This window comes from Magnolia sinica, chromosome 5, assembly GCF_029962835.1.
Source record: "Magnolia sinica isolate HGM2019 chromosome 5, MsV1, whole genome shotgun sequence".
NCBI classification, from domain to species: Eukaryota; Viridiplantae; Streptophyta; class Magnoliopsida; order Magnoliales; family Magnoliaceae; genus Magnolia; species Magnolia sinica.
This window is the reverse complement of record NC_080577.1, coordinates 22,611,892-22,639,213: the sequence shown is the minus strand read 5'-3', so window position 1 is coordinate 22,639,213 and position 27,322 is coordinate 22,611,892. Positions and strand designations below refer to the sequence as shown.

Sequence of the window (27,322 nt, the reverse complement as noted above, 5' to 3'; positions counted from 1 at the left end):
AGTACGCTCTTATCGTACTGAGTAAACTCAGTTGGGCCCTCCGCGAATGCACATGGTTTATCCACACCGTCCATTCATTTTTTCAGATCATTTTATAGGTTTAACCCAAAATTGATGCATATACAAAGCTCAAGTGGGCCATACCACTGGAAAAAGTGAAACTATTGATTTCAGCCGTTGAAAATTTTCTAAGGCCCCTAGTAATGTTTATTTGTCATCCAACCTGTTCATAAGATCAGAACGATATGGATGAAGGGAAAACACGAATATCAGCTTGATCTAAAACCTCTGTTGTCCCCAAGAAATTTTCAACGGTAGATGTTCAATTCACACAGTTTCTGGTGGTGTGGTTCATTTGAGATTTAGATATACTCCATTTCTGAGACTAAGCTTAAAATTATGTGTTAAAAGAGATGGACGGAGTGGATATAATGCATGAATGACACGGGGTCTCACGGAGTTTACTCAGTACGCTTACCGTACTGAGTTACTCGATACGCAATCCGCTTCCGGAGTTAGAAGGGACGGGAATTGCATCCTACCCCTTCCCTTGTCTTTAGCCCCGGATGAGCAGTTCCGTGGGCGGCCCACTGTTATGTATTTGTTTATCCATGCCGTCTATCTATTTTCTGAGATCATTTAAAGGCACAAATACAAAAATCAGGCAAATCCAACACTAAAGTGGACCACACCAAATAATAATAAGCTTGATTACATTAAATTTACGAGCATTAAATACCGCCTGCATTAAATGCAAGAGTCATCTCTAGTATGGTCCATTTGAGTGTTGGATCTGCCTCATTTTTACGTCTATTCCTTAAAATGATACGATGAAAATGGACGGCATGAATAAACAGATACATCACGGTGGGCCCGCCCACAGGGGCTAGAGACGGGCGGGCGCATGACGCAATCCGCGTCCAGAAAGTAGGAAGCAAGAGGCCCGCCAAGGCCCGTTGTATCCATCACTTTGCGTCTCGCCGCACACCAGGCGCAAGTTAGCTTCGCCTGAGCTCCTACTAAGAGGCTTTCTCATCTGCTCGTGGGAGGAGGCTGCTGCCTGCGATGGACGAAGAAGCAGACATTTACGAAGGCATGAGGGCGCAGTTCCCTCTCTCCTTTGGCAAGCAAACCAAAGCTCCCACCCCTCTCGAAGCCATACACAACACCACCCGGCGCACCCTAGAATCACCCCCACCCCCCGTCTCCAACAAAACCATCCCTTCTCTCTCCTCCTCTTCCAAGTCATGGCTAAACGACTTCCGAAACCCTAACCCTAATTCTCGTCCTCGAAACCCTGGCCTCGATACCCACTCCTCAGACCTCAGAAATCCTAGCTCCGTGCCTGCTGCGGCCGGACCAAGCGTTCCTGAAGCTCGAGAATTAGAAACCTTCAATGCGGACGAAGATGGTGACGATGGAGTGATGATTGGACCTCCCCGGCCGCCTCTGGACTCCACTGAGTCCGATTCGGATGATGATTCGGATGATGAGTCGGATGGTGAGTTGGAGAATTCGTATCGGATACCGTTCAGTAATGAGATAGTCTTGAAGGGGCATACAAAGGTGCGCCCATCTTGATTTTTCTGAATTTTGCAAATTTTAGATCCTTAAAATGATTCTCTATCTTTTCTACGGTTTTAAAAATCTAATTTTTAGTGTTTCTGGTTTATGTGGATATGCAAAATGTGGTTGATATTATAAGTAGGCAATTCCAAACCAATTGGAGATTGATTCTGAGGTGTCATTGGGACGCCTGTAAAATCCTTGAGGGCTTGTTTGAATGACTGTAAGTTCTTTAAGCTGTGTTGTGACTTATGAGTCACTTAAAGGTTATCTTGTTTGGATGTAAGCTGTAAGTCACTTACAAATGAGTTAGTTTTTGTGTTTGGGTAACCTATAAGTTAATTACATGTAAGAAACTGTATATTCACACCAAACAAAATTTAGAGCAAGGAATTGTTCCAAAATGTTATAATCATAGAAGAAATCTTGACACCAAATATGCCATTTTATTAAGCTCATCTAGATGAATATTTAGCCGATTCTTAGGCTAAACCAATCATCAAGTGGGTCATAAAAATGGGCCTCGGATTCAAAACACCTACAACTACAATGTAGAGATCCTGGTAATGTTAAGATGCACCAAAACAAAAATTAGAAAGTCAATGGCCTGATACAACTCATCTGCAACTCACAAGAAGAAGAGAAGCATTGTACGATAGCGGCATAGCGCTAGATTATATAATTAGATATCTGGTTAGATGCATCTCCATGTGATAAACACACTATTTGACCCTACAATATTATAGATGAGACCCAAATTTCAGTAAGCTAAGTTGTTCATCTGATTGATCATCATGACCAACATCTGCAGTATAGATTATCCCAGCCATCCAAGTGGTGACTTGTAAATAAACAAATGCAGCACATCATATGAATTATGTCCTAATGTTACAATTAGAATTCATGGCTCTCTGATTCATATTATTGATCTGATGGGCCCCACTCAGATGGAGCCATGCAAAAGGCATGTAAAAGGAGACAAGATCAATTGTTTCAAGAACAAAATGTTGCATAGGGATACCATGGACAGTCCAATCAATTGATCTGGTCATTTCCATCAAGTTCAGCCTACAATTAATGAACCACCAAGCAGTCAAAAGAGAAAGAAGGCTTGAGAGGACAGAGAGATGAGAGACACCACTGCTGTGTTTTGGCCGCTGCCACCCCTATCGAGAAGATGACGGTAGTAGATAACACGAAATCAATGGAAGAACAACAAGACCGAGAAGATGGATGGCAACCAGTCAAAAGTAAGAAGACGACACTAGAAAGATATGATAGGTATACTTGGAGAAAATCGTTATTCCTGACCTTGTTTGTCAAGGGTTTCCCTGAAAGTTGGGTACCGGTTAATTTTTCTGGAGTGTTTGGTAGAGCTGGGGCAGTAATGGATGTAGTGATCCCAAAAGAGAAGTCTGCGGGAAAGTATAAGGGCTTTGCACTTGTAAGGATGAGTTCAGAAGATGAACTGTCAAGGGTGGTTCAAATGCTACACGAGGAAAGCTTCGGCGGAGTAAAGCTATTAGTGCAGAGGGCGAGATTTGGACCTGATTCAAAGCTAAATACGAGGGGAGCATCCTTCCAAAGGAAGAGCACCACTTCTAGAGAGGCAGTCTCCCAGTACAATGGAACTCGATCTTGAACAGGCGACTCACATTCCTATAAAGAAGTGCTTCTTCAGGCAAAGGGAGGAAGGCTTCCACAACCTCCAATACGAACCAGTAAAAAGGAAGACTAGAGAAAGGGGGAGAAGAAGTGAAGGAAGGGAAAGAGTTTATGGTTCATATCAAAAAAGAATCCTTTGACAAACAATCACGGGAATTGCAGGGATCTGTGGTAGCGATGACAAAAGAAGGAGCCTCGATAAACCAAGTGAAGGAATGGATAGATGGTTGCCATAGGATAACGAGATACCAGTATACAGTAAAGCCAATCGGTTATAATGAGCTATGGATCAGGACCAGTCCAAAAATCAATCCTGATATGTTGATCATGGCGGGAACGTTACACAAAGAAGGCCCAATCAAGAGAATAATCAGCTGGAACGAGTTTTCGATGTTCGAAATGGAAGAGTGCTGGATGTTTATATGGTCAATCCCCCTGGTGTTATGGTATGTAGATTTCTTTCTATCGGCAACTTCATGTCTGGGGACGTTGATAGAACTCGACCCAAAACCGAAGCTTGGAGAGGAAATGGGGGTGATCAGGGTTAGAGTCAGAAGGAGAAAAGGAGATGAAGTACCAACCCATATTCAGGTCCTTGTTGAGGATAGGATTTTATGTCTGCCTGTGCAAAAGGAGAGTCCAAGCTCTATCACTCCTCGATGGGGTGATCTGTGGAGGACTAGATGGAGAATCGGTAGTCGGTGCAGTAGCACCAACAAAGATGGAAGGAGGAGCAGCGCACCCATATGGTGTCGGAGCACCATACACTGAAAAAGGTGTCCATGAGGTAGAAAGGACGGATCATCATGACGCAACACGTCTCGGTGCTAGACGCGCGACACGTGGCACGATGTCTTCAGAAGACATCTCGAACCTGTCTCAAGCCTCGCAAGGAGCTTCTTCACCGTCCACGTGGAAGAAGGGAGAGAGATCTCTGAATCTTTTGGCAGGTCACGTGTCCGATACGCAACCAATGTAGACTTCTGGATGCAAGACTTATGAGGTCACTTATACAGACCCGAACTTAAAGACACATCCAGACCCGACGAACCTTCAAGATCTGATGGTCATTATAGATCCGATGACGAACTCAAAATCTATAAGGTTCCCAGACCCAATGAGTCTCCTAGACCCGATAAAGACATCAGACTCAGCTCGAGATCCAGACCCGACGACAGATCCTGATCCGATAACTCTCGCAGAATCGAATCTGACTCCATATAAATAGCAGATGACCTTAAGAGAGTGCCCAAAGACCGTAGAATCCACCCCCACGACTCAGCTACGATTAAGCAGTTCGTTCGAGCTAGCAGAAGATCTCCAAAGTCCGATGGTAGCGGCCTGCATGACAAAGTTTTTTGAGGTAGTTGCTCCTTCAAAGGATGAGGAAGCTTTCTTCGCGCCAAATATAGATCTTCTATGATGGTACTCAGATTGTGTTGAAACTCCAGATAGCCTGACACCTCGTTCATCCTATTGCTGGGATTCAGATTCAATTAAAGACTTATCAGGCTTGTTTGGTGAAGACATGGGCGACGAGATTATCACAACAGAACCCCTTCAGGTTAGGATGGGAAATCAACAAGGGGAAAATGTGGATGCCGAGGAACAGAGAACAAGGATGATAGAAGTTATCCAGAAGAAGAAATGGATCAGAGATGCTATGGGAGATGTGGGAAGATCGATCGGGCTATCGTTTGGAGACCATCCAGAAGATTTCATTGCTCTGTTCCACTCCGTAGAGAGCCGGGGAAGACCTCTTACGTCAAACACATCCTCCTCGTCAAAGAGCAGCAAAGACTACAAAAGGAAGAAAATGCGTAAATATAGATCCCACCTAGAGAGGTTAGTAGGGACTTCTGCGATAATCGGGCTACAGGGAGATCGGGGCAACGTAGTATCCATATGAAGATTCTATCTTGGAATGTGAGAGGAGTGGGGTCAAAGAAAAAGAGAGGAATTATAAAGGACGTGTGCGGTAGAAGTAAAGCGGACATTATATGTCTTCAGGAAACAAAGGTGTAGGGGATCAGCGATAAATTGATAGGGTCTATTTGGAGAGCTTCGGATGTTAGATGGGAGTCTTTGGACGCTAACGGTTCTGCAGGAGGAATTCTGGTAGCATGGAAGTCATCGGGACGGACACTTTTGGACTCCTGGAACGGCCTCTATTCAATCTCAGTTGTTTTGAAGGATTCTGTATCTAATTTCTCATGCCTAATAACTTCGGTTTATGGCCCAAATGAAGAAGGCAAAAGAATGGACTTCTGGGAGGAACTGACAGATAGCAGGAAAAAATTTACAGGCCCATGGTGCATAGGGGGAGATTTCAACATTGTGCGTTTCGAAAATGAGAAATCTGATGGCCGAAAAAATACTACAGGTATGACAGCCTTCTCCAGCTGGATTAAAGAACATGAACTGTTAGATTTGCCTCTGTTAGGGGCCAAATTCACATGGACCAATGAGAGAGCGAACCCAACCAGGTCGAGACTGGATCAGTTTCTCATTTCGAATGAATGGTCAGAAGTCTCCCCTTTGGTAGCGCAGACAATTCTTCCCAGACCTACATCAGATCACAGCCCGATCATCCTCACAGTTGAAGAAAATAATTGGGGTCCAAAGCCTTTCAGATTTGATATGGCGTGGTTAAAAATTGATGGTTTCCAGCAGCTCATAACAGAATGGTGGCGTGATCTTAAAGTTGAAGGTTCGCAGGGTATAGACTCTACCGAAAGCTAAAGCTTCTAAAGATAAAAATCAAAGAGTGGAAAAACACTGTGCTTCGAAAAAGGGAAATAGAGACGAAGGAAATCTTATCTGAGATTCTAGATTTGGATAAGGAAGGGGAAAAAGGCCAGATGACAGCTGAGATGTCAATTAAAAAAATGCAGCTTATTGAAAAGTATACAGCCAGAGTGTTGGAGGATGAAATATCATGGAGACAGAAATCTAGAGCTAGATGGATCAAAGAAGGTGACAAAAATACTCATTTCTTCCACTCCATAGCAAGGGCAAGGGCCAAAAGGAATAAAGTCAGTAGCTTGAGGGTCAATGGGCAGATAACTGATGATCAGCAAATTATTTCTGAAGAGGCAATCTGATATTTCAGCGACCTCCTAAGGGGTGAAGATTGGAAGAGACCAGGGCTAGATTTCTTGCAGTTTGATAGAATTTCTGAGGAAGAAGCAATTGGGCTGGAATCTCCAATATCATTAGAAGAAGTAAAGGGGGCCATCAATGATCTTGGAGGCGATAAGGCTCCCGGACCTGACGGCTTCCCAATAGCTTGCTTCCAATCCTTTTGGGAAGTTTTAAAGGTAGACATCATGGACTATATGCTGGAATTTTCTGACAGAAGTCATATTTCAAAAGAGTTAGGTGCCTTCTTCATTACTCTAATTCCAAAGACTTCAGGTGCAGAATCGTTAAAAGACTTTAGACCTATCAGCTTAATTGGCAGCCCTTACAAAATTCTGGCAAAAGTCTTAGCTATGTGGCTAAAAGGGTTGTTAGGGAAGATTATTTCTCATAATCAGAGCACATTCATACCGGGAAGACAGATTATTGACAGCGCTCTAATCGCTTTAGAATGTGTGGACTCGAGCCATAGATCTAAGTGTAAAGGTATTCTTTACAAAGTGGACATTGAAAAGGCTTACGACCATGTAGATTGGGGTTTCTTAAAGTATATGCTCCATCGGATGGGCTTCGGTGAGAGGTGGAGGAAATGGACGAAGGAGTGTGTGGGGTCTGCATTTTTCTCGATTCTTATTAATGGCTCTCCTAAAGGTTTTTTCAAAAGCACTAGGGTACTGAGGCAGGGGGACCCGTTGTCCCTGTTTCTGTTTTTGATAGTGGTGGAAGCTCTCTCGAAAATGTTGGATAATAGCCAGGAACAAGGTATCATTGGGGGTATTAAAGTCTAAGGTATGGATAAGACGATTTCGCATGTGCAGTTTGCCGATGACATTCTGTTATTTAGCAAAGCAGAGGAAGAAAAAGTCATCATCCTCTGTACGATTATTCGGTGTTTTGAGGTGGTCTCGGGGCTCAAAGTGAATATGGCTCAATCAAAGATGTTTGGCATAAACATGGAGAAAGAAGAGTTATTGAAATTTGCTGACTTGTTCGATTGTTCAGTGGGTTCCCTTCCAACTATGTTCGTGGGTTTACCTCTCTGTTTTGGAAAACTTCCGTTACATATGTGGGAAAAGGTAATCTCTAGATTCGACTCTTATCTTGCTAGATGGAAATGCAAATATCTCTCCCTGGGCGGAAGAATCACTCTTATAAAGGCAGCCCTCCCGAACCTTCCCTTATACTTTATGTCCCTGTTTGTGTGTCCGGGTGTGATCTTACAAAAATTGGAGAAGCTAAGGAGGAACTTCCTATGGCATGGAAAGGAAGATAAAAATAAGTTTCACCTGTTGAACTGGAAAGAGGTCTGCAAGTATGTTCAAGATGGAGGTGCTGGAATAAAAGATCTCAAAATGATGAATAGGGCTCTTCTAGGAAAGTGGACTTGGAGGTTGGGATCTGAGGAAGGTAATTTGTGGAACTCTTTAATTAAGTGTAAATATGGGTGCTCAAAAAGGGGCTGGTGGACTAAATCTTCGTCCATATGTAGATCTTCAGTGGTGTGGAAAGGAGTGCTAACGATTAAGGAAGAAGTTCTCAAAGAGACCGGCTTTTCTGTAGGAAGAGGAGACAGGATCAGCTTCTGGTCAGATTCATGGGTAGGGGAGGGAGTATTAAAGCAAAAATTCCCATGTATTTTCTGCATTGTGGCTAATCAGGATGCTTCAGTAGCAGCATCTTTTTCTGTGAATGGGGGTACTGTAGTTTGGAATGTAGAGTGCAGGAGAAATCTCAGGGACAACGAGGTTGAAGAGTATGTGGCTCTTCTAAACTGTATTCAAGAAGTCAAGGTAGATGCGGAAAGTGAAGATAAGTTAGTTTCGAACAAACATAAATCAGGAAAGTTTACTGTTAAATCGTTTTACAGATGCATTGACAAAGGAGTGGATAAGGAAGAAGAGATCTATACCAATAAAAATTGGAAGTACAAAGCTCCTCCAAAGTTTGTTGCTTTCTCTTGGTTAGTGGGCAAGAACAGAGTTCTCACAATTGATAATCTAAGAAAAAGAGGGATGATACTCCCTAATGTCTGCCTTTGCTGTATGTCTAATGAGGAAACAGTGAATCATCTATTCATTCACTGTCCCTTCATCAGCCTCATCCGGAAGGATTTTCTTTCTCGTTTCGAAATGAATTGGGCAGCCCCAAGATCAGCAGGTAGTTTTTTAAAGGCTTGGCATGGGATTCCTTTTGAGAAGAACAAGTTGCCGCTATGGAGAATGGCGTTGATTGCTGTCTGGTGGCCAGTTTGGGAAGAAAGAAATGACAGATGTTTTAACGGGATTTCAAAATCCGCTGATTGCGTCGCGACTAGAGCTAGATTGTTAATTGTTGAATGGGCTGTTAACGTAGAAAAATTAAAGGGCTGTAATCTGTTATTTTTAGGATTCTAGTAGGCTGTGTAGCTCCCTCGGCGGCGCAACCTATTTCTTTTGTATTTCCATTTTTTCCCTTAATCTGATATGTGACTTTTCAAAAAAAAAAAAAAAAAAAGGAACCACCAAGCAAAAATCACAAAATTACACCAGTCAAATGAATTGCAACTATCCAGTCAATAGCTAAAAAATGGACAATAAAGATTGTTTATGGAAATAATGGGTCCAATCGGGAATTTGAAACATCCATTTGGAGGGATTGATTATATGCTCCTAAACATATCATCATGGATTGGGAAACCAATGGCTACAAGAAAGAAGGCTGAGTTACAGATCTACGCTGTCCATCATTTCGCCTTTTCATTTTAGGGCTTGGGCCAAAAATTGAAGTGGATCCAAATCTCAGGTGGGCCAAACCACATGAAACAACAATGATTGAATGCCCACCCATAAAACTTCTAGTAGGCCACAAAAGTTTTGTATGAAGGAAATATTTGTGATTTCCTTTCATCCAGGTATGTATGACCTTATCAACCCTAGGAAGTTTTTAATGATGGATTTCAATCACCACTGGTTCCTATGGTGTGGCCCACCTGAGGTTTGGATTGGCTTCATGTTTGGGTCGAACCCTTAAAATGAGCTGGCAAAACTGTTGGACGATGTGGATATACCAAAAAATACATTAGGTGGGCCCCACTGTCATGACCTCACCAAATCAGGCCATTTTAAATAAAAGAAAAAAGTTCATAACCCTAATTGCAGAGGGAGAGGGGAAGAGAGAGGTGCACAACAACCCTAATTGTAAAGAGGGAGGGAGACACACGCAATGCCATTGTAGAGAGAGATAGAGAGAGCTTACTGGAGCTTCTTCAATGGTTGGAGCTTTGTTGTAATGGATGTGCATTTCCCCCCTCTACCCTCTTTTCAAAAATCAAACTGTTGGCATGTAAGTCACTTACAGGGAAGTAGCTTCTCACCCCCTGCCCCTAGAAGTTTCCTGGCAATTTTTCCTATAAGTGACTTACATGTGAATTTCCCTCCTTAGACACCTACTGTAAGTGACTTCCCTGTAAGTCACTTCCCACTAACCTAACTTACAAGCATCCAAACGATCCCCAAGTGAAATTGCATGGATTGTCTACCATGGCACGCAGAAGCTTAGCTGAGCTTAGAATTACAACCAAGTCCTAGAGGGGGGTAAATAGGACCACTTAAAAATAATTTGTCTAATTAACTAATTTATCAATTATGAACAATTAAGGCATAAGGGTCCAATTCTCATACCAATTATGAACAATTAAGGCATAAGGGTCCAATTCTCATAGACTACAATTAATGCAACTAATTGAGCAACTAGTCTATGTGTTTAGAGATAACGATCTCGTGTGTGCTTAAAAGTTAAGTGCCTAGTATACTATCCAATTCAAGCATTCATATAATTCAACTAATTAAACATAAAAACATGAATAGAATTGCAAACATTAACAATTGCAAACACAAGGATGTATAGTGGTTAACCTAATTGCCTACTCCACTCCCGGCGGATGCACTCTCCTCGAGTATGTCGGATTTCACTATCTTAAGAGTTTTCAATAGATTAACCCCTATCCATTACAAGCATATACTCCTACCAAAGGTCCGGAGGACTACACAAAGTTTTACAAACGTACACTCTCATCGAAGGCCTACACAAAGTCTTACAAACGTACACTCCCATCGGAGGCCTGCACAAGGACTTAACACACGTACACCCCTGTCTGAGGCCTACACAAGAACTTACACACGTACTCACCTATGTTGGTGGCGATACCATCTTATACAAGAACCTATGCGAATTTGGGTCACAAACTCTATACTCAATCCTACACAAGGAAAGAGTTTGTGAAATCTAAAAGTGACAACCTTACTTGTCGTATTGAGCCCGGTCGATGCGCCTTCTTGAGATGCGTCTTCACTTCTTGAACCTGCTTTGCTTGTGCTCCATCGATCTTTGAAGTCAATCTTCTACTGCTTCCTTAAATCGGCTACCGGCAACGACCTTCCTATGAGATGCCAAGGTAATGGGAGTTGGATTGAATCTCCTACAACTAATGGTTTTAGTTGGCTACTAGTAGGGATTCACGTAGATGGGTGTTTTAGAGAATTTAAACAATGATCTACCTATAGATTTAGTGTCTAATCTCTAGAAATGGGAGAATTCATCCACATCTTTATAATGGAACTTGGAATGTTCATTAGAGTAATTAATCACAAGAAGATTGGCATGAAACTCTTTGGTATAGAGTCTAGAGGAGGTATTAAGAGTAGGGAATCACCTAGGCCCTATTTGCACAAAAAACTATCAAAAAGCCCTAAGTCTGAAAGTCCTATGTAAAGGAGTTAAGTTCCAACGGCGATAAAACAGATAGAAAATGATATTCTCAATTGATCGATTGAACGTGCATTCGATACGATCGAGAAACTCCAGAATAAGACAATTAACTTGCTGGATGTTTATGGCCATTCTCGATCGGAACCTTCGATCAATCGAAGGTTCGCTCAGACCCATTGACGGCCTATCAATGGAATCAAGATTCACTCAAAAACTATTGTTTGGGCTATGTTTTTTACAGCAGTTTTTGCACCTCTAAAAAGCCTAACTTATCATGTTCATTAAGGGTCTAAGGCTTGGGTAGATGAGTATAAATGTTTTCGTATTAAGAGAATCAACTAGAGGTAGGTTGAGTTGGAATCTAAAATGGTTTAGGGCTAGGTTTACCAAGGCACCTCATGATTTACCCATTTTTCTCGGCCTTAATGCTTTGAGTCTTCAGTCTTCAATGTCTTTGTATGGAGGTTCAACCGACTCAAGACACCCTAGCTCACGTCATTGACAAAACCGAGGCACTAACCTTAAGTTGTTATCAGATTATATAGGCAATTGGATTACAGGTGTAGAGTTTTTACAGTCAATCTTTTTTGGCTTTAATTTATAATATGTTTAACAGGTAAATAATTGTTTGTGTTTGGATAACCAGCAAATTGTTTGCAACCTATAATTGGGTATTTACACACGACAAAGCTGGGAGTCGTAAATCCTTCAAAAAAATCATCAAATGACATAAAAAAAAATTAAAATTTAAAAAAAAAACGTTAATTTAAGATGGATCATTAAGATAAGCAATGTTGTCAAATGGCATAAGAGATATTGTCTGACCCAATGGGGTTGTGCACTTATGCGATAGCATAATCGCATATGCGATGGCACAACCGCCCTTTTTCTTTTTCTTTTTCTTTTTCTGTTTTTTGAAAAATGAAAATTTCAAGGAAAATGAAAAAATATATATGAAAATTCATGTAAAAATACTACAAGTGAGGTTAGAGAAATTAAGAGATGAGAGTATTAGAATGAGAGAGAGAGAGAGAGAGAGAGAGAGAGAGAGAGATGAAACAGGGGTGGGAGTGCTTATTTATAGAAAAAGTGAGAAGATGAAATACAAAAAAGTCCCAATGGCTAGAAATCTAACCGTTTGAAGGTTATTCCATCGCATACTATCTACACGATGGCATAACCGCATAAGTATGGCTTATGTTGTCACATACTTTTCTATGCAATTGCATAAGCCCCAACAACACAATAACTGCATATGCCACCAGAGCATATGTGGTCCATTGGTCTAAAATGGCATATGTGATGGCATAATCGCTTATGCAATCGTGTATGACAACACTAGGGATAAGCTCAACTCAATTAGATATATAGCTAATGTTTACGTTGAACCAATCATTTAGTAGGCCACAAAAGTGGGCCCACTAATTCAAATTCCCTTTTGTGATTAGAAACTATTGAATATAAACAATTAACTATTAATTTATGTGTACATGTAGTGTATCGGCGATGTTTATAGATTATAGTGGGTACAATGGCTCCCACATATGCTGGCCACTTGTACATGGCTATGCATGTATAGTTAGACATGCATGCACGATCAACCCATGTGCACAGCAGGCCATATAAGATACAAAGAGAGACATGATATAAAGAGAGGTACATAGATAGATTACAAAGCGGGTGATACATGGTACATGATTAGCGGGACCATAGATGGATGATCCTACATGTACAGTGGGCCAGATCATGACCGTTAATTTCTTGAACATAGATAGATGATGCACATAGAGACGATTACAATGGGCCTAATGCAGGATATGAAAATTTAAAGATGTTATGCAAGATTCCAGACTTTAGATCATACTAGTTCAGAAACAGTCACACAAATTCTACATCCCACATAAAGTCAAGCACTCAATCAAGGGGAATCTATGCGGGTCCAGGCCTACACATGCTAGGGCTGGATCAATAAAAGTTATAGACCAAACAATACTCAAAGGAGAGTAAATTCATCCACACTTGCACAAAAATATTTGCCCAATCCAAGGGATTCGCAGATTTCAATTTGGGGAACCCTAGGGTTGAAGAAAATGGCATGAAAATTGGGATTTAAGACAATCTAGGGTTAGGGTTAAGGAAATCAAGTAAGAGAGGAGTGAAAGAGAGGAAAGATAAACCTGACACCAGCCCGCGCGTGTGGACAGTAGGCCAGGCCTGACGCACGTGCGTGGGGCCCACGAACCGAAAAAACCCCGCCTTGGGTCTGGTTGGCCAGGCTGGGCTATAAACATCCCAAGTTTCAGCCCGATCCGACTTACGGTCTATGTGTGGTGCTTCGCCGAAGTTTCAGCCCTCCTGCAGGGCCAAATTCCAGAAATCTACTGTATAGAAGGAATGACTGCAAAATAACGATGGATTTGCAGGTGGAATGACTGTAGGAGAAGGGGAATATGGATGGTAGAAGGTAGGGGCGAATTGAGGTGGGTGCGGCTTCGCACCACGGTAGTTAGCCCTTCGAAGAAGCGAGGGTTTCGCACCCAATTAGACTTTCCTAACTCAGATAGGAGCAAGAAAACGCATAAATTTTATTCAATCTTTTATGAGAAAAAGACTACAATGGGTGTGTATTTATAATAAAATCATATACCTCAAAACTCGCGCCATGTGCGCAACCTATTACTTAGAAATGAAGTAACCACAAATAATAACTAATCAAAGCAATCTAAACCGTCCATGATGTTCCTGATAACAAAAATAACCAAAACTCAAAAGTACTAGATCGTTTAGAATAGTGGGCCACGATCATGAGAACCCATGATGGGATTCAAATGACGATCAGGTCCACGAAAAGGGACTAAAACGCAGTCCTCCCTGGACGTCGTCATCGATTCAGATTGATAGTGGGGCCCTCCTTGCGTAGGGGCGTGCGTGTGCGCGTGATGTCCCCTTTAACTCTCCTCGGCTGCGAAGATTTCGCCAGTGGCGAAACAAAACTCCTGAATCGCTCCAAGATGTCAGGATCAAGTCTCTGAAGCTTCTCTTTAGTAAATTTCATGCGTTTCTTAGTAAGTCATGTACTGTCTGAAGCTGGGCGTGACTTTCACGTAACCAGATACTTCTTAAACCCGCCATCCGACGTGAATATTATCTGATGGTCTAGAATATCCTATCTCCTCTTTGGGTGTGGGAATGGTAGGTATGGGAGGTAGAGGCTGGAAAAATGGGTCGGGAACCAGTTGTTACATAACAATAACGGCCACCACCGTTACCTTTACGATACGGGGCATAATGGCTGTTACAGCCCCTTAACGGCCGTTACGGTCTCTCTTTTTTATTTTTTTATTTATTAAAAAAATCTCTGAAAAACCTATATCTGTCCCGTAATGTTGATTTAAATATGTTCCATAATAGACCATTACAAGGCTATTATGGCCTTTATAGGGGATGTAACATGCCGTTAACGGCAATTACAGATAATTTTTTTCATAACAGCTATTACGGCCGTTACGACCCCGTAACGTGTAATGGTTGCCACCGTTACCTTTACGTAACGGCCTTTATGGCCCCGTAATAGCCTTTACGACACCATGGTCGAGAAGGGCAGGTACGAGAGGTAGAGGCTGGGACAATGGGTCGGAAATGGTAGGTATGGGAGGTAGAGGCTGGGAAAATGGGTCTGGAAAGGGCCATGGATCAAGGAAAAATTTTGGGGAATCAGGATGGGTAGGTGAAAGGCTGGACAATGCATCAGTGGCCCTCTGAAATGCAGCTAGATCCTCCACATTGAATGTGGAACTAATTCCCATGGAGGGTGGAAGATCTACCAAATACGCATTGAGACCGTTTCGTTTTATAATTTTGAATAGTCCAGAGCTATACGCGTGTAATTTACGAACGACTCTCTGAGGGTACCGCTCTAGCCTGATGCGGACTATCATAGAATCTCTTAAATTGAATTCCTTGAAACGTTTATGTTGGTCTGCAGAAAGTATGTAATGTTCATTACTAGTCATGATCTTTTGCCTGATTTCTTGATGCAATGAATGAATGTGATGCGCAAGGGACTCTGCAGATTCTGATGGCCTATGGGATGGTGACATAGGGACAAGATCAATAGGCTTCATAGGAACAACATCACACCAAATTGTGGCTTTATATGACCCAAACTAAATAGAAACAAAACAACGTTGCCAATCATCGGTATTATTTGCTTGTGTAAAGGTGTGACGCACAACTGCAAGGGTCGCATACTCTTGCGCTCCCTCTTCCTCATCATCAGGGGCTTCTACTCGTTCATATTCTTCTTCCTCACCGTTACTTTTTGGGTGCATTACTTCCACTTGCCCATCAATAAGGAACACCTGGGTGCCCTCTCTCGTGCTACACTGGTGAGCAAAGTGACCAAGCCCTTGACACCTAAAACACCTATTTGCTCCACTTTTATGCGAGCTAGACCAGATAACCTCTTTACCCTTATCATCCTTGGGCCTAGACTGAACACTACTGGAAAGCTTGTATTAATATCTAGTGCTATGCTTAGTCCTAGAAAGGTTGGCCTTAGCGCCAGAATCGCGAGGCTCAAACCACCTTTCCATAGGTGTTTTGAGGTATTGCTCGACCTCCAACACTACTTGATACATTTGTTCAAGAGTGTTTATGTCCTTGGCAAGCAACTCTCTCTTAATGTTAGAACGGAGGCCCGTCTTAAATCGAGCAAGAGTGAGTACGGGGTCCTCATCAACCTCACAGTGGGTCAAGTACTCTTCGAACTTCTCAATGTATTCAACAACACTCATGGAACCCTGTCGAAGAGATTGTCATTCCTCAACCAACCTCTAGTGGTAAGAAAGGGGGAGGTATTTTTCCTTAAGAGTTTCTTTCATTTCTCCCCAATGGACTATTGGGAGCTCACTCGCCCTTTCTTTCTTTCGCTCTATAGTAGCCCAGAACCTCTTTTCTTAGCCCACAAGCTTTATCTTGGCGAATCGGACTCGACGAACATCCGACATGTCATACCACTCAAAATAGTGGTCCATATCCGCCAACCAATTTAGAAAAGCTTTAGGGTCCAAGTGGTCATCAAACGTGAGGGCATCTGCTCTAACTCCCTTGAGGAGTTGCGCATCGAGGTCATAGTGGTCTTAATGTCCCTCACGGGTTGGGTGCACGGGTGCGCGCCCATAATCGATTCCTTGGCCACCTCTATTCCTTGGTCTATCCTTCTGATCACCTGCCCGAGATTGGGCATCTTCCCCAATGGTGGGGTTTGCCCGGACGGAGGTCTCTAATTGGGTAACGCGTACGTTAATTTGTTCAAGGCGATGGTCAATACGTTGTTCCAAGCGCTTACCCAAAGATTCAAACTGTCGGGTTAGGTCGTCCATTGATTCTTGTAATTGCTCCATGTTTAGCGTAGGGTGCAAACCAAAACCGCGACCAGTACATGTGGGCATACAACTACTCATTCAACTCAAAGGCCCTCTAACACAACTATATGCGCTTAAATGGGACTAAATGATCCTATAGGACTCTATATATATGAGGAAAACTACACAATGCTACTAAAATTCCAGCAACCTAACTGCCTAAATAGCTTGTTAACAGAAAATTCAGCCAAGAAATTTAGGGATTTTCTGACAACAGAAAATTCAGCAGCCCCTATTGTGAATTATAGGTCCTAAACAACCCTATATGATCAGACTTGATGCAAATTAGACATAAACAGACTAAACCTTAAACATGCAATGCATTCCCCTACAAGAATCCTAAGCTTTGATACCAAGTTTGATGCAGGACATGAAAATTTAAAGATGCTATGCAAGATTCCAGGCTTTAGATCATGCTAGTTCAACAACAATCACACAAATTCTACATCTCACATAAAGTCAAGCACTCAATCAAGGGGAATCTATGCGGGTCCAGGCCTACACATGCTAGGGCTGGATCAATAAAAGTTATAGACCAAACAATACTCAAAGGAGAGTAAATTCATCCACACTTGCACAAAAATATTTGCCCAATCCAAGGGATTCACAGATTTCAATTCGGGGAACCCTAGGGTTAAAGAAAATGACATGAAAATTGGGATTTAAGACAATCTAGGGTTAGGGTTAAGGAAATTAAGTAAGAGAGGAGTGAAAGAGAGGAAAGAATGAACCTGACACCAGCCCGCGCGTTTGGACAGCAGGCCAGGCCTGACGCACGTGCGTGGGGCCCACGAACAGAAAAAACCCTTCCTTGGGTCTGGTCGACCAGGGCTGGGCTACAAACCTCCCAAGTTTCGGCCCGATTCAACGTATGGTCCATGTGTGGTGCTCCGCCGAAGTTTCAACTCTCCTGCAGGGCCAGATTCAGAAAATCTGCTACATAGAAGGAATGACTGCAAAATAACGATAGATTTGTAGGTGGAATGACTGTACGAGAAGAGGAATATGGATGGTAGAAGGTAGGGGCGAATCGGGGTGGGTGTGGCTTCGCACCACAGTAGTTTGCCCTTCAAAGAAGGGAGAGTTTCGAAGCCAATTAGGCTTTTACAACTCAGAAAGAAGCACGAAAACGCAGAAATTTTATTCAATCTTCCATGAGAAAAAGACTACAAGGGGAGTCTATTTATAATAAAATCTTATACTCCAAAACTCGCGCCATGTGCGCAACCTATTACTTATAGATGAAGTAACCACAAATAACAACTAATCAAAGCAATCTAAACCGTCCATGATGTTCCTAATAACAAAAATAACCAAAACTCAAAGTACTAGATCGTTTAGAATAGTGGATCACGATCATGAGAACCCATGGTGGGATTCGCATGATGATCGGGTCCACCCCAAGGGACCAAAATGCAGTCCTCTAACTAGGAGGCCCTCCCTGAACATCATCATCAATCTAGATCGATGGTGGAGCCCTCCTCCCTACATACGTGTGTAGGGGCGTGCGTGTGCGCGTGATGTCCCCATCAGGGCCCCACGTGTACAGTTGGCAAGTGATGTGTATTCCACATTAATATTTCACCTCAAACCTTGTACCTTGGTAACAGAGGGGCTACAACTTCTTGGAGTGGATTCTATTATCTTCACAACTGTCCCATAGAGTGTATGTTAAGAGTCTTTGAAATAGATGACCCCCACTGTGTTTAACCCTTAAAGGACACTATTGAGATTTGAGATCCATGCCTTGGGCCCCCACCCGCATGAAGTTGGCATGGTCTAGGTTGTTCATCTGGTGGGCTCAACGATGGAGATGTTGTACCTGAAAGATATGTTCAATAAGCTTATTATGAATTGCAGCCTGCAAATGGATGGTTGAGGAACTTAGAGCAACGTTCCATGTTCAATGGGTAAAACTTAAAAGTCTGCTCATGTTGTAGTATCCAGTCGGAGCACCGAGGATTGATCATCCATGGCATGCAGCATCAAGGTATAACGTAATGGTATCGGCCAGCTTGCTGGCTGATACAACACAGGCTGTATCAGCTGATATGGCTCAATACCAGCCAAAATTTTTTCTTAGGGAAAAAAAATATCTCAAAAAATATTTGTAAATTCTAGAAAAATGTGAAGATTCCAATTATGCATCAAAATTTGGTTTTGACATGTATTTGTTGGTGTAAGGGACCATTCTTTTGTAAGAATGCTATCCGTTGGGCAGTGTCAATTGACCTGCTGAAAATTGATCAGATAGGCCTAATCGAAAACAAGTGAAGTATGATTTGGTGGATTAGGGCCCATTACATATTAGATACAGTAAAACAAAAATCTAAAAATGGAAAAAAAAAAAGAAAAAAGGTGATGGTTTACCCCTCCTAATATTTTTCAATGTAGTCCACTCCATTTTTCATCATATCCCACTCACATTTTGTGTTTTGATCTTCAAAATAAACTTAGATCTGCTATAAAATTATTTTATAAGTTTCCTTCATGGTCACAATGAATAAAGAAGTGGAAAACCAAGAAATTTTGAAATTAAAAATTTTCAAAATCATACCTTTATAACTGTATCAGCATGTAATGGTGTATCAGCCCCTTCATGGTGCAGATACGGTCTGATACAGCCTTTTGTTTTCATATTGGACCGTTTCACCCTGTAAGGTGACCATTTTCTTTATGTAACAGCCGATACGGCTGTAACTTAACCATTTTTTACTACCATGGCTAGTATCCGTGTCATGCTGGTAGTGCCAGTGTTCCCATCTCATGGGAGCTTTTGATGTAAGGGCATTTTCTAGGATTACTGCCAGGGAAGAGGATTAGCTGGTGTACCGCACACCACCGACCTGGCTGGTGTGTGTACGTGGCGCTCGAAGAGAGCGCATCAGCTCCTTGAGCCCCGATCCGGTACGAATGGTTGGAAGGAGATCAAGGTTATGTGGGCCCCACAATGATGTATTTATTATATCCACACCGTCCATCCATTTGGCGAGATCATTTTAATGCATGATCCAAAAAAATTAGTCATATCCAAAGCTCAAGTGGACCACACCACAAATAGCAGTGGGGACAATGATTCCCACCGTTAAAACATTCATGGGGCCCACCATAATATTTATTTTCCATCCAATCTGTTCATAAGGTCACACAGACCTGGATGAAGAGGAAAAACAAATATCAGATTGATCCAAAACTTCTGTGACCCCCAAGAAAGTTTCAATGGTAGACGTTTAATCCGCCACTGCATTCTGCAGTGTGGTCCACTTGATCTTTGCATCTGTCTTATTTTTGGGCTCAAGCCTTACAACAAGCTTGCCAAATGGACGGACGGTTTTGATATAACACATACCACATGGTGGGGCCCATAGAACTTGGTGACGTCAATACACCACCGAGGTCGGTGGTGTGTGGTACACCTGCTAATCTGCTTCCCACTAATAGGTTCTCAACTACCAAAAGCCCATATTATGGGTCCTAGATCCCAATTATGGTTCTTACTTCCATTTGTACCATTGAAAGAATTTTTGTTATCATCTTTGTCAAATAGGGGTTTGCAGTTGGGTTTCAATTTTAGGTTCACTATTAGAAGGTTCTAGATAATGCTGTAGTACTTGTTACAGTACTTGCTGTAGTAGTGAGTTGCATAATATTGAAATATAACATGCTACAGTAAGGTCTGAGATTAGGCAATGTTAAGTGCTGATATTTCAGGTAGGTTTTGCTTTGTCTGGGGTTATATACCTCGAATGCATGAGTGCTGTATCTCAATTCATGATGGAATAAAAAAGAAGTGGATTTCTTCTTTTTCCAGAGATACTCTCTTGCAAAGGGTGAAACGAAAACCCTAGACATCTCTTAAACATGTCTGAAAGTTGTGCTTAGATCTCTCTTTTCTCTATTCTGTCTTCCTATGGGCTCTTCTTCTCCTGCAGACACCCATCCCCCACATCAAAATGCATAAATTTAGTCGTATTGTGGGTGCTTTATCAATAACTAGCACCATTTTTTTCTCTAATATTCAGCTAAAAATGTTTACCGAATATTTGTGGTGAAAACAAAGAAGAAAAGAAAAGAAAAGAAAAGATAGAGATCATTCTAACTAAATGGTATATATCTATAAATTATTGAAATTGTCCATTGTCTTGAACTATGTGATTAAGGTTTTATTTCTATGGAGTCTTTAATTGATGGTAGTGTCTTGAGGTTGAATTGGCTGGTTATGTTCTTGGCAGGTTGTCTCTGCCCTTGCTGTTGATCATTCAGGATCTAGGGTGCTTTCTGGCAGCTATGACTACTCCGTTCGCATGTATGATTTCCAAGGAATGAACTCCCGGTTGGCATCATTCAGACAGCTGGAACCTTTTGAAGGACACCAAGTCCGTAGTTTAAGTTGGAGTCCAACCGCAGACCGGTTTCTGTGTGTAACAGGTTCAGCACAGGCAAAGGTGCTACTTTGCTGCTTCCCTTTTTTTAGTATTGTTGTTGTTATCACTATTATAAATGTGTGTACATATGCATGTATACTTATATCTATATGTTTGTGCATATGCTTCCCCTGTGGAATCACTCAATGCTTAGAAGCTCTGGTCTGCATTACTCATCACTCATGACCTTGTTTTCCTTTACATCTCAGATTTATGACCGTGATGGGCTTACTTTGGGTGAATTCGTAAAGGGAGACATGTACATTCGTGACTTGAAGAATACCAAGGGGCATATCTCAGGATTGACTTGTGGAGAGTGGCACCCAAAAGCTAAGGAGACAATCTTAACATCCTCGGAGGATGGATCACTGCGTATATGGGATGTATCTGACTTCAAAAGTCAGAAACAGGTCTGTATGTTTTCATCCAACTGATGCTACTTTGTGAATTCAATGTTCACAAAATTTGAAATTGGACTGATCCCATTGGTTGAAAAAGAAAAAAGAGCAATGTTCACATTTATTTCTCTGGTCTTAGTAGGAGTTTAGGAGCTGAAAATTCATTAAGGTAAGATTTTCCAATTACATGAGATGGGAAGATCTTGATGTAGTTTCTGAAAGAAAATGCTCTTGCTAAGATACCTTGATGTAGGACAATTAACCACTTGTTGTAAAAGCTTGAATTGATAGAGCATGGCGAATTAATCCCCTTATCTCATACCCCATGCCTCACATCTCATGGGTTAGGACCTCAGCCGAACCCCCCTCGTGGGCCCCAAATCACATGGGTGCCGCCTCACACGGGCCGCCCACCCTGAGTGTGTACCTGCATTCCGCAGGCAACCCCACTCGAGCCTGGTGTGAAAATGCCCTTGCATTAATCACCCCCGGTGAGGAGTCTCGAACACGAGACCTCCCACTCTGATACCAAGTTGATGCATGACAATTAACCATTTGTTCTAAAAGCTCGAACTGATAGAGCATGGCAAATTAATCCCTTTATCTCATAGCTCAGGCCCCACATCTCATGAGTTGGGACCTCGGCCGAACCCCCCTCGTGGGCCCCAAATCACATGAGTGCCGCCTCACGCAAGCCACCCGCCTCACACGAGCCACCTGCCTCACACGGGCCGCCCACCCTGAGTGTGCCTCTGTATCCCACAGGCAACCCCACTCGAGCCTGGTGTGAAAATGATCCTACATTATACCCTTTCATGGAATTGATTTCCTCATTGTTTCTTGACATTTTGAGCTAATATCTGAGATATCCATTTCTTCTTCCTAATTTTATATAAGTTATTTATGGGTCTCATCACTTGATGGATGCCTAGTGGCTGCTTATTAATCTGCTTTATATTAGTAAGAAATAAAAATAAACTTATAAATGAAAAAGAAATAAAATTTACTTCATGGAAAGCATTTTTATGGTACCTTTTCAGTTTCTTACTTTCACTGAAGATGAAGATGAGTACTGGATTCGTAGAGTTGTCAAAATAATTGTCCACATTGGTTGTTACATTCAAAACTGTGAAATCAGGGGTCTATTGCTGCAGTTGTGAGCTTGCTTAAGAAGAAATTGAATTATGGTGTTACTGAAGTGCTTCATTTGCAAGATAATGAATATCCGATATTCCAAACTAAATCTAATGAATCATTTCATTGATAGGTCATCAAACCCAAGCTGGCAAGGCCAGGAAGAGTACCAGTTACCACATGTGCATGGAATCATGATGGAAAATACATTGCTGGTGGTATTGGAGATGGTTCCATACAGGTATTTGTTCCTGCCTTTTCACTTTCCTCTACCATTGATAAACTATGAGTGGAAGCTTTGGTCTGATTAATTCATTATGGAATGCATGAACTGCAATAGTCACCATTTATTTGGAAAGTTGGAACCCTATCAGACCTTTTTTGCATCATTTCCATTCACTGGACCACATCTTTTACAGATATGGAACATCAAGCCTGGATGGGGAAGCAGACCAGATATACATGTTGAGAAAGGTCATGAGGATGATATAACCGGACTCAAGTTCTCTAGTGATGGACAGATTCTTTTGTCAAGAAGCACCGATGGTACACTAAAGGTAGTCTAGTTTTGTTTGTTGATTTCTTCTCATTGTCTTGAAAATATGCTGGTAGATTTTATCACTCTGTCAATATCACATATGGAAATTTGTGTCTAGGTTTGGGATTTGCGGCAAATGAAAAGGCCCCTTCAAGTATTTGAAGACCTGCCAAATAATTATGCTCAGACAAACGTTGCCCTCAGTCCCGATGAACAACTTATCTTTACTGGAACCTCTGTTGAAAGAGAGGGCACAAGTGGAGGTTTGCTGTGTTTCTATGACCGGAAAAAGCTCGAACTTGTATCCAGAGTGGGAATATCACCAACATGCAGTGTCGTGCAATGTTATTGGCATGGAAAGCTCAATCAGGTGAAGCGCGCCCACCCCCCCCCCCCCCCCCCCCCTTTTTCTTAGTGTGTGAAATGGCAATGGCGCCATCATCAATATGAACTGTCTATTCATTCATACTAGTAGGGGGCAGTCATGGTGTGAAAATTATCCCAATTGGAAGATCCTAACCCTTTGAATGAGGCATTTTGTCACGACCATACATTTTTTTAATGATTGGCATCTAACAAAACTGATTCTTTGGAATCACAAGCCATCCATGGTAGGTCCTACTGAATAGATGTTCAAAGATTGTGATTGGACCTATTTTTCTTGGCTCCACCTTGACTGTCCATTTTTAAGCTATTGATCAAATGGTAAGAATCAGCTGATCAGTAAGATATTTGCATCATGGCCTACTGGCAGTTCTATAGAACAAATGGACAATCCTTAGTGATGATTTTTTATCCAAAATATCATTTAAAAGATTTTGGAGATTTTGCTCATGTCCCCTTGAAGGTGGGAGTTGTTACCATTACCTTACTATCCGAAGTGTCATTTAAAAGCTTTTGGGGATTTTGCTAACATCCCCATAAAGGTGGGATCGTTAGCATTACCTTAATGTATGTATGCATGCATGCATTCATTTATTCATGCATGTTCTTTTCTTCCTGTTTTCGTTACTAAGGGTTTTGAACTGTACATTGTTAATATTTGTAGGCTTAGCTTTTATTGTTATTCCTTCACCTCTTCTATTTTTTCCCTTTTTTTCTTTTTTTTTTTTCTTCTTCTCTTCCTCAATTTTTGCGAGTGAATGGTTTTCCCACTAAAATTTCCATGCGTTGTTTCTGAAGGTCCTTGCTACTGTTGGGGACAAGAAACAAGGAGGGACTCACATACTATATGATCCAACCCTCAGTGAGAGAGGAGCTCTCGTATGTGTTGCACGCGCACCTCGTAAAAAGTCCATCGATGATTTTGAGGCAAAGCCTGTTATTCACAACCCTCATGCACTCCCCTTGTTTAGAGACCAACCAAGCCGTAAACGTCAGCGAGAAAAGGCATTGAAGGACCCACTTAAATCACACAAGCCCGACTTACCTGTCACAGGTCCTGGCTTTGGTGGAAGAGTTGGTTCTACTAAAGGGAGCTTATTGACACAGTACCTTCTCAAGGTATGCAAGCACTAAAAAATGGTGCTCTTGGTAAATCTATGTTTTTTTTTTCTTTTTCTTTTGAAATTGAAAAATAAATAACTGGATGGTGGTGGCTTACCTATCGAACATAATCGCAGCAAGGGGGTATGATTAAGGAGACATGGATGGAAGAAGATCCAAGAGAGGCTATACTGAAATACGCTGATGTTGCAGCAAAAGACCCAAAATATATTGCACCTGCATATCAAGATACTCAACCAGAACCAGTTTTTGCAAAGTCAGATTCTGAGGAAGAGAAATAACAATAATGTATTGCCTTCTTTCACTTGCTATTTTGCTATTGAAGCTTGTGCCACCCAATATACTAGTAGCCTCAAATTGATATTGGATCCATTGTAATCTAAAGCTTCTATTTTGTTTACAGAACCATGTCTTTTGATGCAGCAGAATATCTGTTTACCTCCGAGTCTTTAATCCTGCACTAAACTCTAACATCCGTATCAAAGGTATATTATTTCGCCCTTCCCTGTGCCAAGGTATCATGTCACAGGCATTGTCAACCATGTCTCTTGTAAAGTACATGCATTTCAATGATTTTGGAAGCACTGTTATTAGAATTTCATGACATTGATATGTATGGGCATGAAATTCTCACAAATGAATGTAATTTCCAAAATCCATCCTTGTGTTCTGTTAATATTTTAAACTGTCTAAGGCTAAAGAAAATACTCCGAATACTGTTTGCATGCTGCCAGATCCATATGACACAGTTCCCATATTAAAGTACCCTAAGGCTCTAACAGAACATCCTGGAGTGAGTTTGAGTTTTGGACAAGGTTAAAAAGAAAAGAAGAAAAAGAAAAAGAACAAGAAAAGAAAGAAAGAAATTCCTGATTGCATGCTGCCAGATCAGTATTGTTCTATTCCTATATGAAAGTGCCCCAAGGCTCAAACAGAACATCCCTGAGTGAGTTCGAGTTTGGATTTCTAATTGGGTTCTCTCTGCTTTTGAATAGGGATATTTTGGGCTTTTTCATCAGATTGGGTGTAGCTACAGGGAGATGCACCCTACGACTTGGGATGCTTTGTGTAGCTTACAGAAACTAAGTTGTGCAAGGTCTCTGTTTTTGTTGCAAGAGGCTTTCTGTAAAGTGAGGTTCCTGGTTTTTTATCCCACTTTGCAGAATAGTGCAGCAGTCAGCATTCGTGGAGATGCCAATGAGGAGTGACTGTAATGCCGATTACCCTGCAAGACAATTGAATGACTTAGGTGCTTATCTTAGTGGTCCTCTGGTGTGGAGTAAAAAAAAAATAACCCAACTGATATGCTAAGGATAGCAAGTCTATCAAATAGTTCACTTTTCATTCAACCATGTAAGCAGCAACTGCTCATTATTAATTGAAGGGAAGAAGAGTAGTTTGTCATTTTATGTTCAGTCACTGGATAGAATGGGGAGGATAGGCCCATTATTGCCTGTCTATAAATATCGAATTTGGATGCCTAATACCCTATAGATAGTTTGAACTGCTCAGGAGCAATTGTCATTTTTAGCTCAAATTGTTTGTTGGGGTAATTGAAAGCTCGTATTGTTATCTCAGTTTTAATGCAAGCATGGGTTTGATTCTCACTCCATATTTTGAGAAAGACCTGCTATCATAAAAAAGGGGGAATATCGGAGTCTGTCTCAAGAAAAAGCATTGATAAACAACAAACGTTTTCTACTCTCTCGAAATGGGTTCTGTTCCAAAAATATGTGCCCTGAATCCTTAACAGGGTACAGGTATCTAAATTTCACCCCCTTTTAGTTGCATGCCTCTGTTTGGGCTGGTCTTTTCTAAAATTCACATGAGCCTTGTTTTCTTAGCTTGTTCCTTGTGCTTACCTTTTATTTTATTTAATGACGTAAAAGTACATGGTCAAATAGCTGTTGGAAAATGTGCATAGTAGAACTCAAACACCTATACAAACACCAAATTTTAACATTTGTCTGCATTTTGCGTGTGTACTCCAGCGTGCTTGATCACTAAATGGTTTTTTTTTTTTTTTTTTAATATATATAGGTACCATTTCTAGCCACATGATCGCTCGCAGCTCTGTCATCATGGTTTAGAGTGAGATGAAGAATAGCAGATGACAGAACATGGCAGCTCTTTGTGATTTGAGTGTTCTGTTAATTGTTGTGAAGCATTGCTCTGCTGTAAGGTGGTGTTAAAATTTCACTCCGCAACGGGTAAAGGGTGCATCGGAGGTCTGCCTGCAGCACATTGCATGGGAATGGTAACATGACAGACAGTGTGAAATATGCCTCTTCATCTGAAACCACTAGTGATGGATCTTGTACAAGATTTTACAGAGCATTTGTTGGTTTATTGTGCATCTATTGAATAAATGGATGTAATAAAACAAAAGTATGTGGGATATGGGCCTGCCTACATGGTGGTAGTCTTCTTTCATCCATCCATTTTGCTTGGACACGGATTGCCTGCTACAGGGTGTTGCAGGATGTTCCTGCAGTCAGAAGCTAGGTGGGGGCCACCGTGATGTTTGTGAGAAATCTACACCGCCTATCCATTTTTCCAGATCATGTTAGGACATGAGCCCAAAAATGATGCAGATCCAAAACACAAGTGGGCCGCATGGCAGGAAACAGTGAGGGATGAATTTCCACTGTTGAAACATTCGTTGGGACACAAGTTTTGGAACAGGCTAATATTGTCAGTTCATCCCAGTAGGAATGACCTAATGAATGGTTTGGATGGCATATAAACATCACGGTGAACCCCAGGGAGGTTTCAACA

General features: G+C 41.6%; 1 protein-coding gene across 5 annotated transcripts; it reads left to right on the top strand.

Annotated features, from left to right (window-relative positions):
* Positions 1–890: 890 nt before the first annotated feature.
* Positions 891–26,977, top strand: LOC131245743 (uncharacterized). 5 transcript variants are annotated; one of them, XR_009170966.1, is made up of 11 exons: positions 891–1,566; positions 20,777–20,989; positions 21,178–21,378; positions 22,634–22,741; positions 22,920–23,057; positions 23,157–23,408; positions 24,221–24,541; positions 24,661–24,832; positions 24,948–25,029; positions 25,279–25,490; positions 25,708–26,030. XR_009170966.1 is itself a non-coding variant. In XM_058245410.1 (9 exons), exons 1-8 carry the CDS (start codon positions 1,066–1,068, stop codon positions 24,823–24,825), a joined length of 1,899 nt encoding a protein of 632 aa, XP_058101393.1. In that variant the 5' UTR covers positions 891–1,065; the 3' UTR covers positions 24,826–24,832; positions 24,948–25,269. The 5 variants fall into 5 exon arrangements, 1 of the variants encoding a protein (XP_058101393.1); XR_009170965.1 differs by lacking the exons at positions 25,279–25,490; positions 25,708–26,030 and adding an exon at positions 26,585–26,977; XR_009170963.1 differs by lacking the exon at positions 25,279–25,490.
* The last annotated feature ends 345 nt before the right edge of the window (positions 26,978–27,322 follow it).

Bases quoted from the DNA above. Each gene is read 5' to 3' on its own strand.
- LOC131245743 (XM_058245410.1), top strand. From the start codon at position 1,066: ATGGACGAAGAAGCAGACATTTACGAAGGCATGAGGGCGCAGTTCCCT. The intron at 21,379-22,633 runs GTCTGTATGTTT...TTTCATTGATAG, and splicing joins ACTTCAAAAGTCAGAAACAG to GTCATCAAACCCAAGCTGGC. The intron at 22,742-22,919 runs GTATTTGTTCCT...CATCTTTTACAG, and splicing joins TTGGAGATGGTTCCATACAG to ATATGGAACATCAAGCCTGG.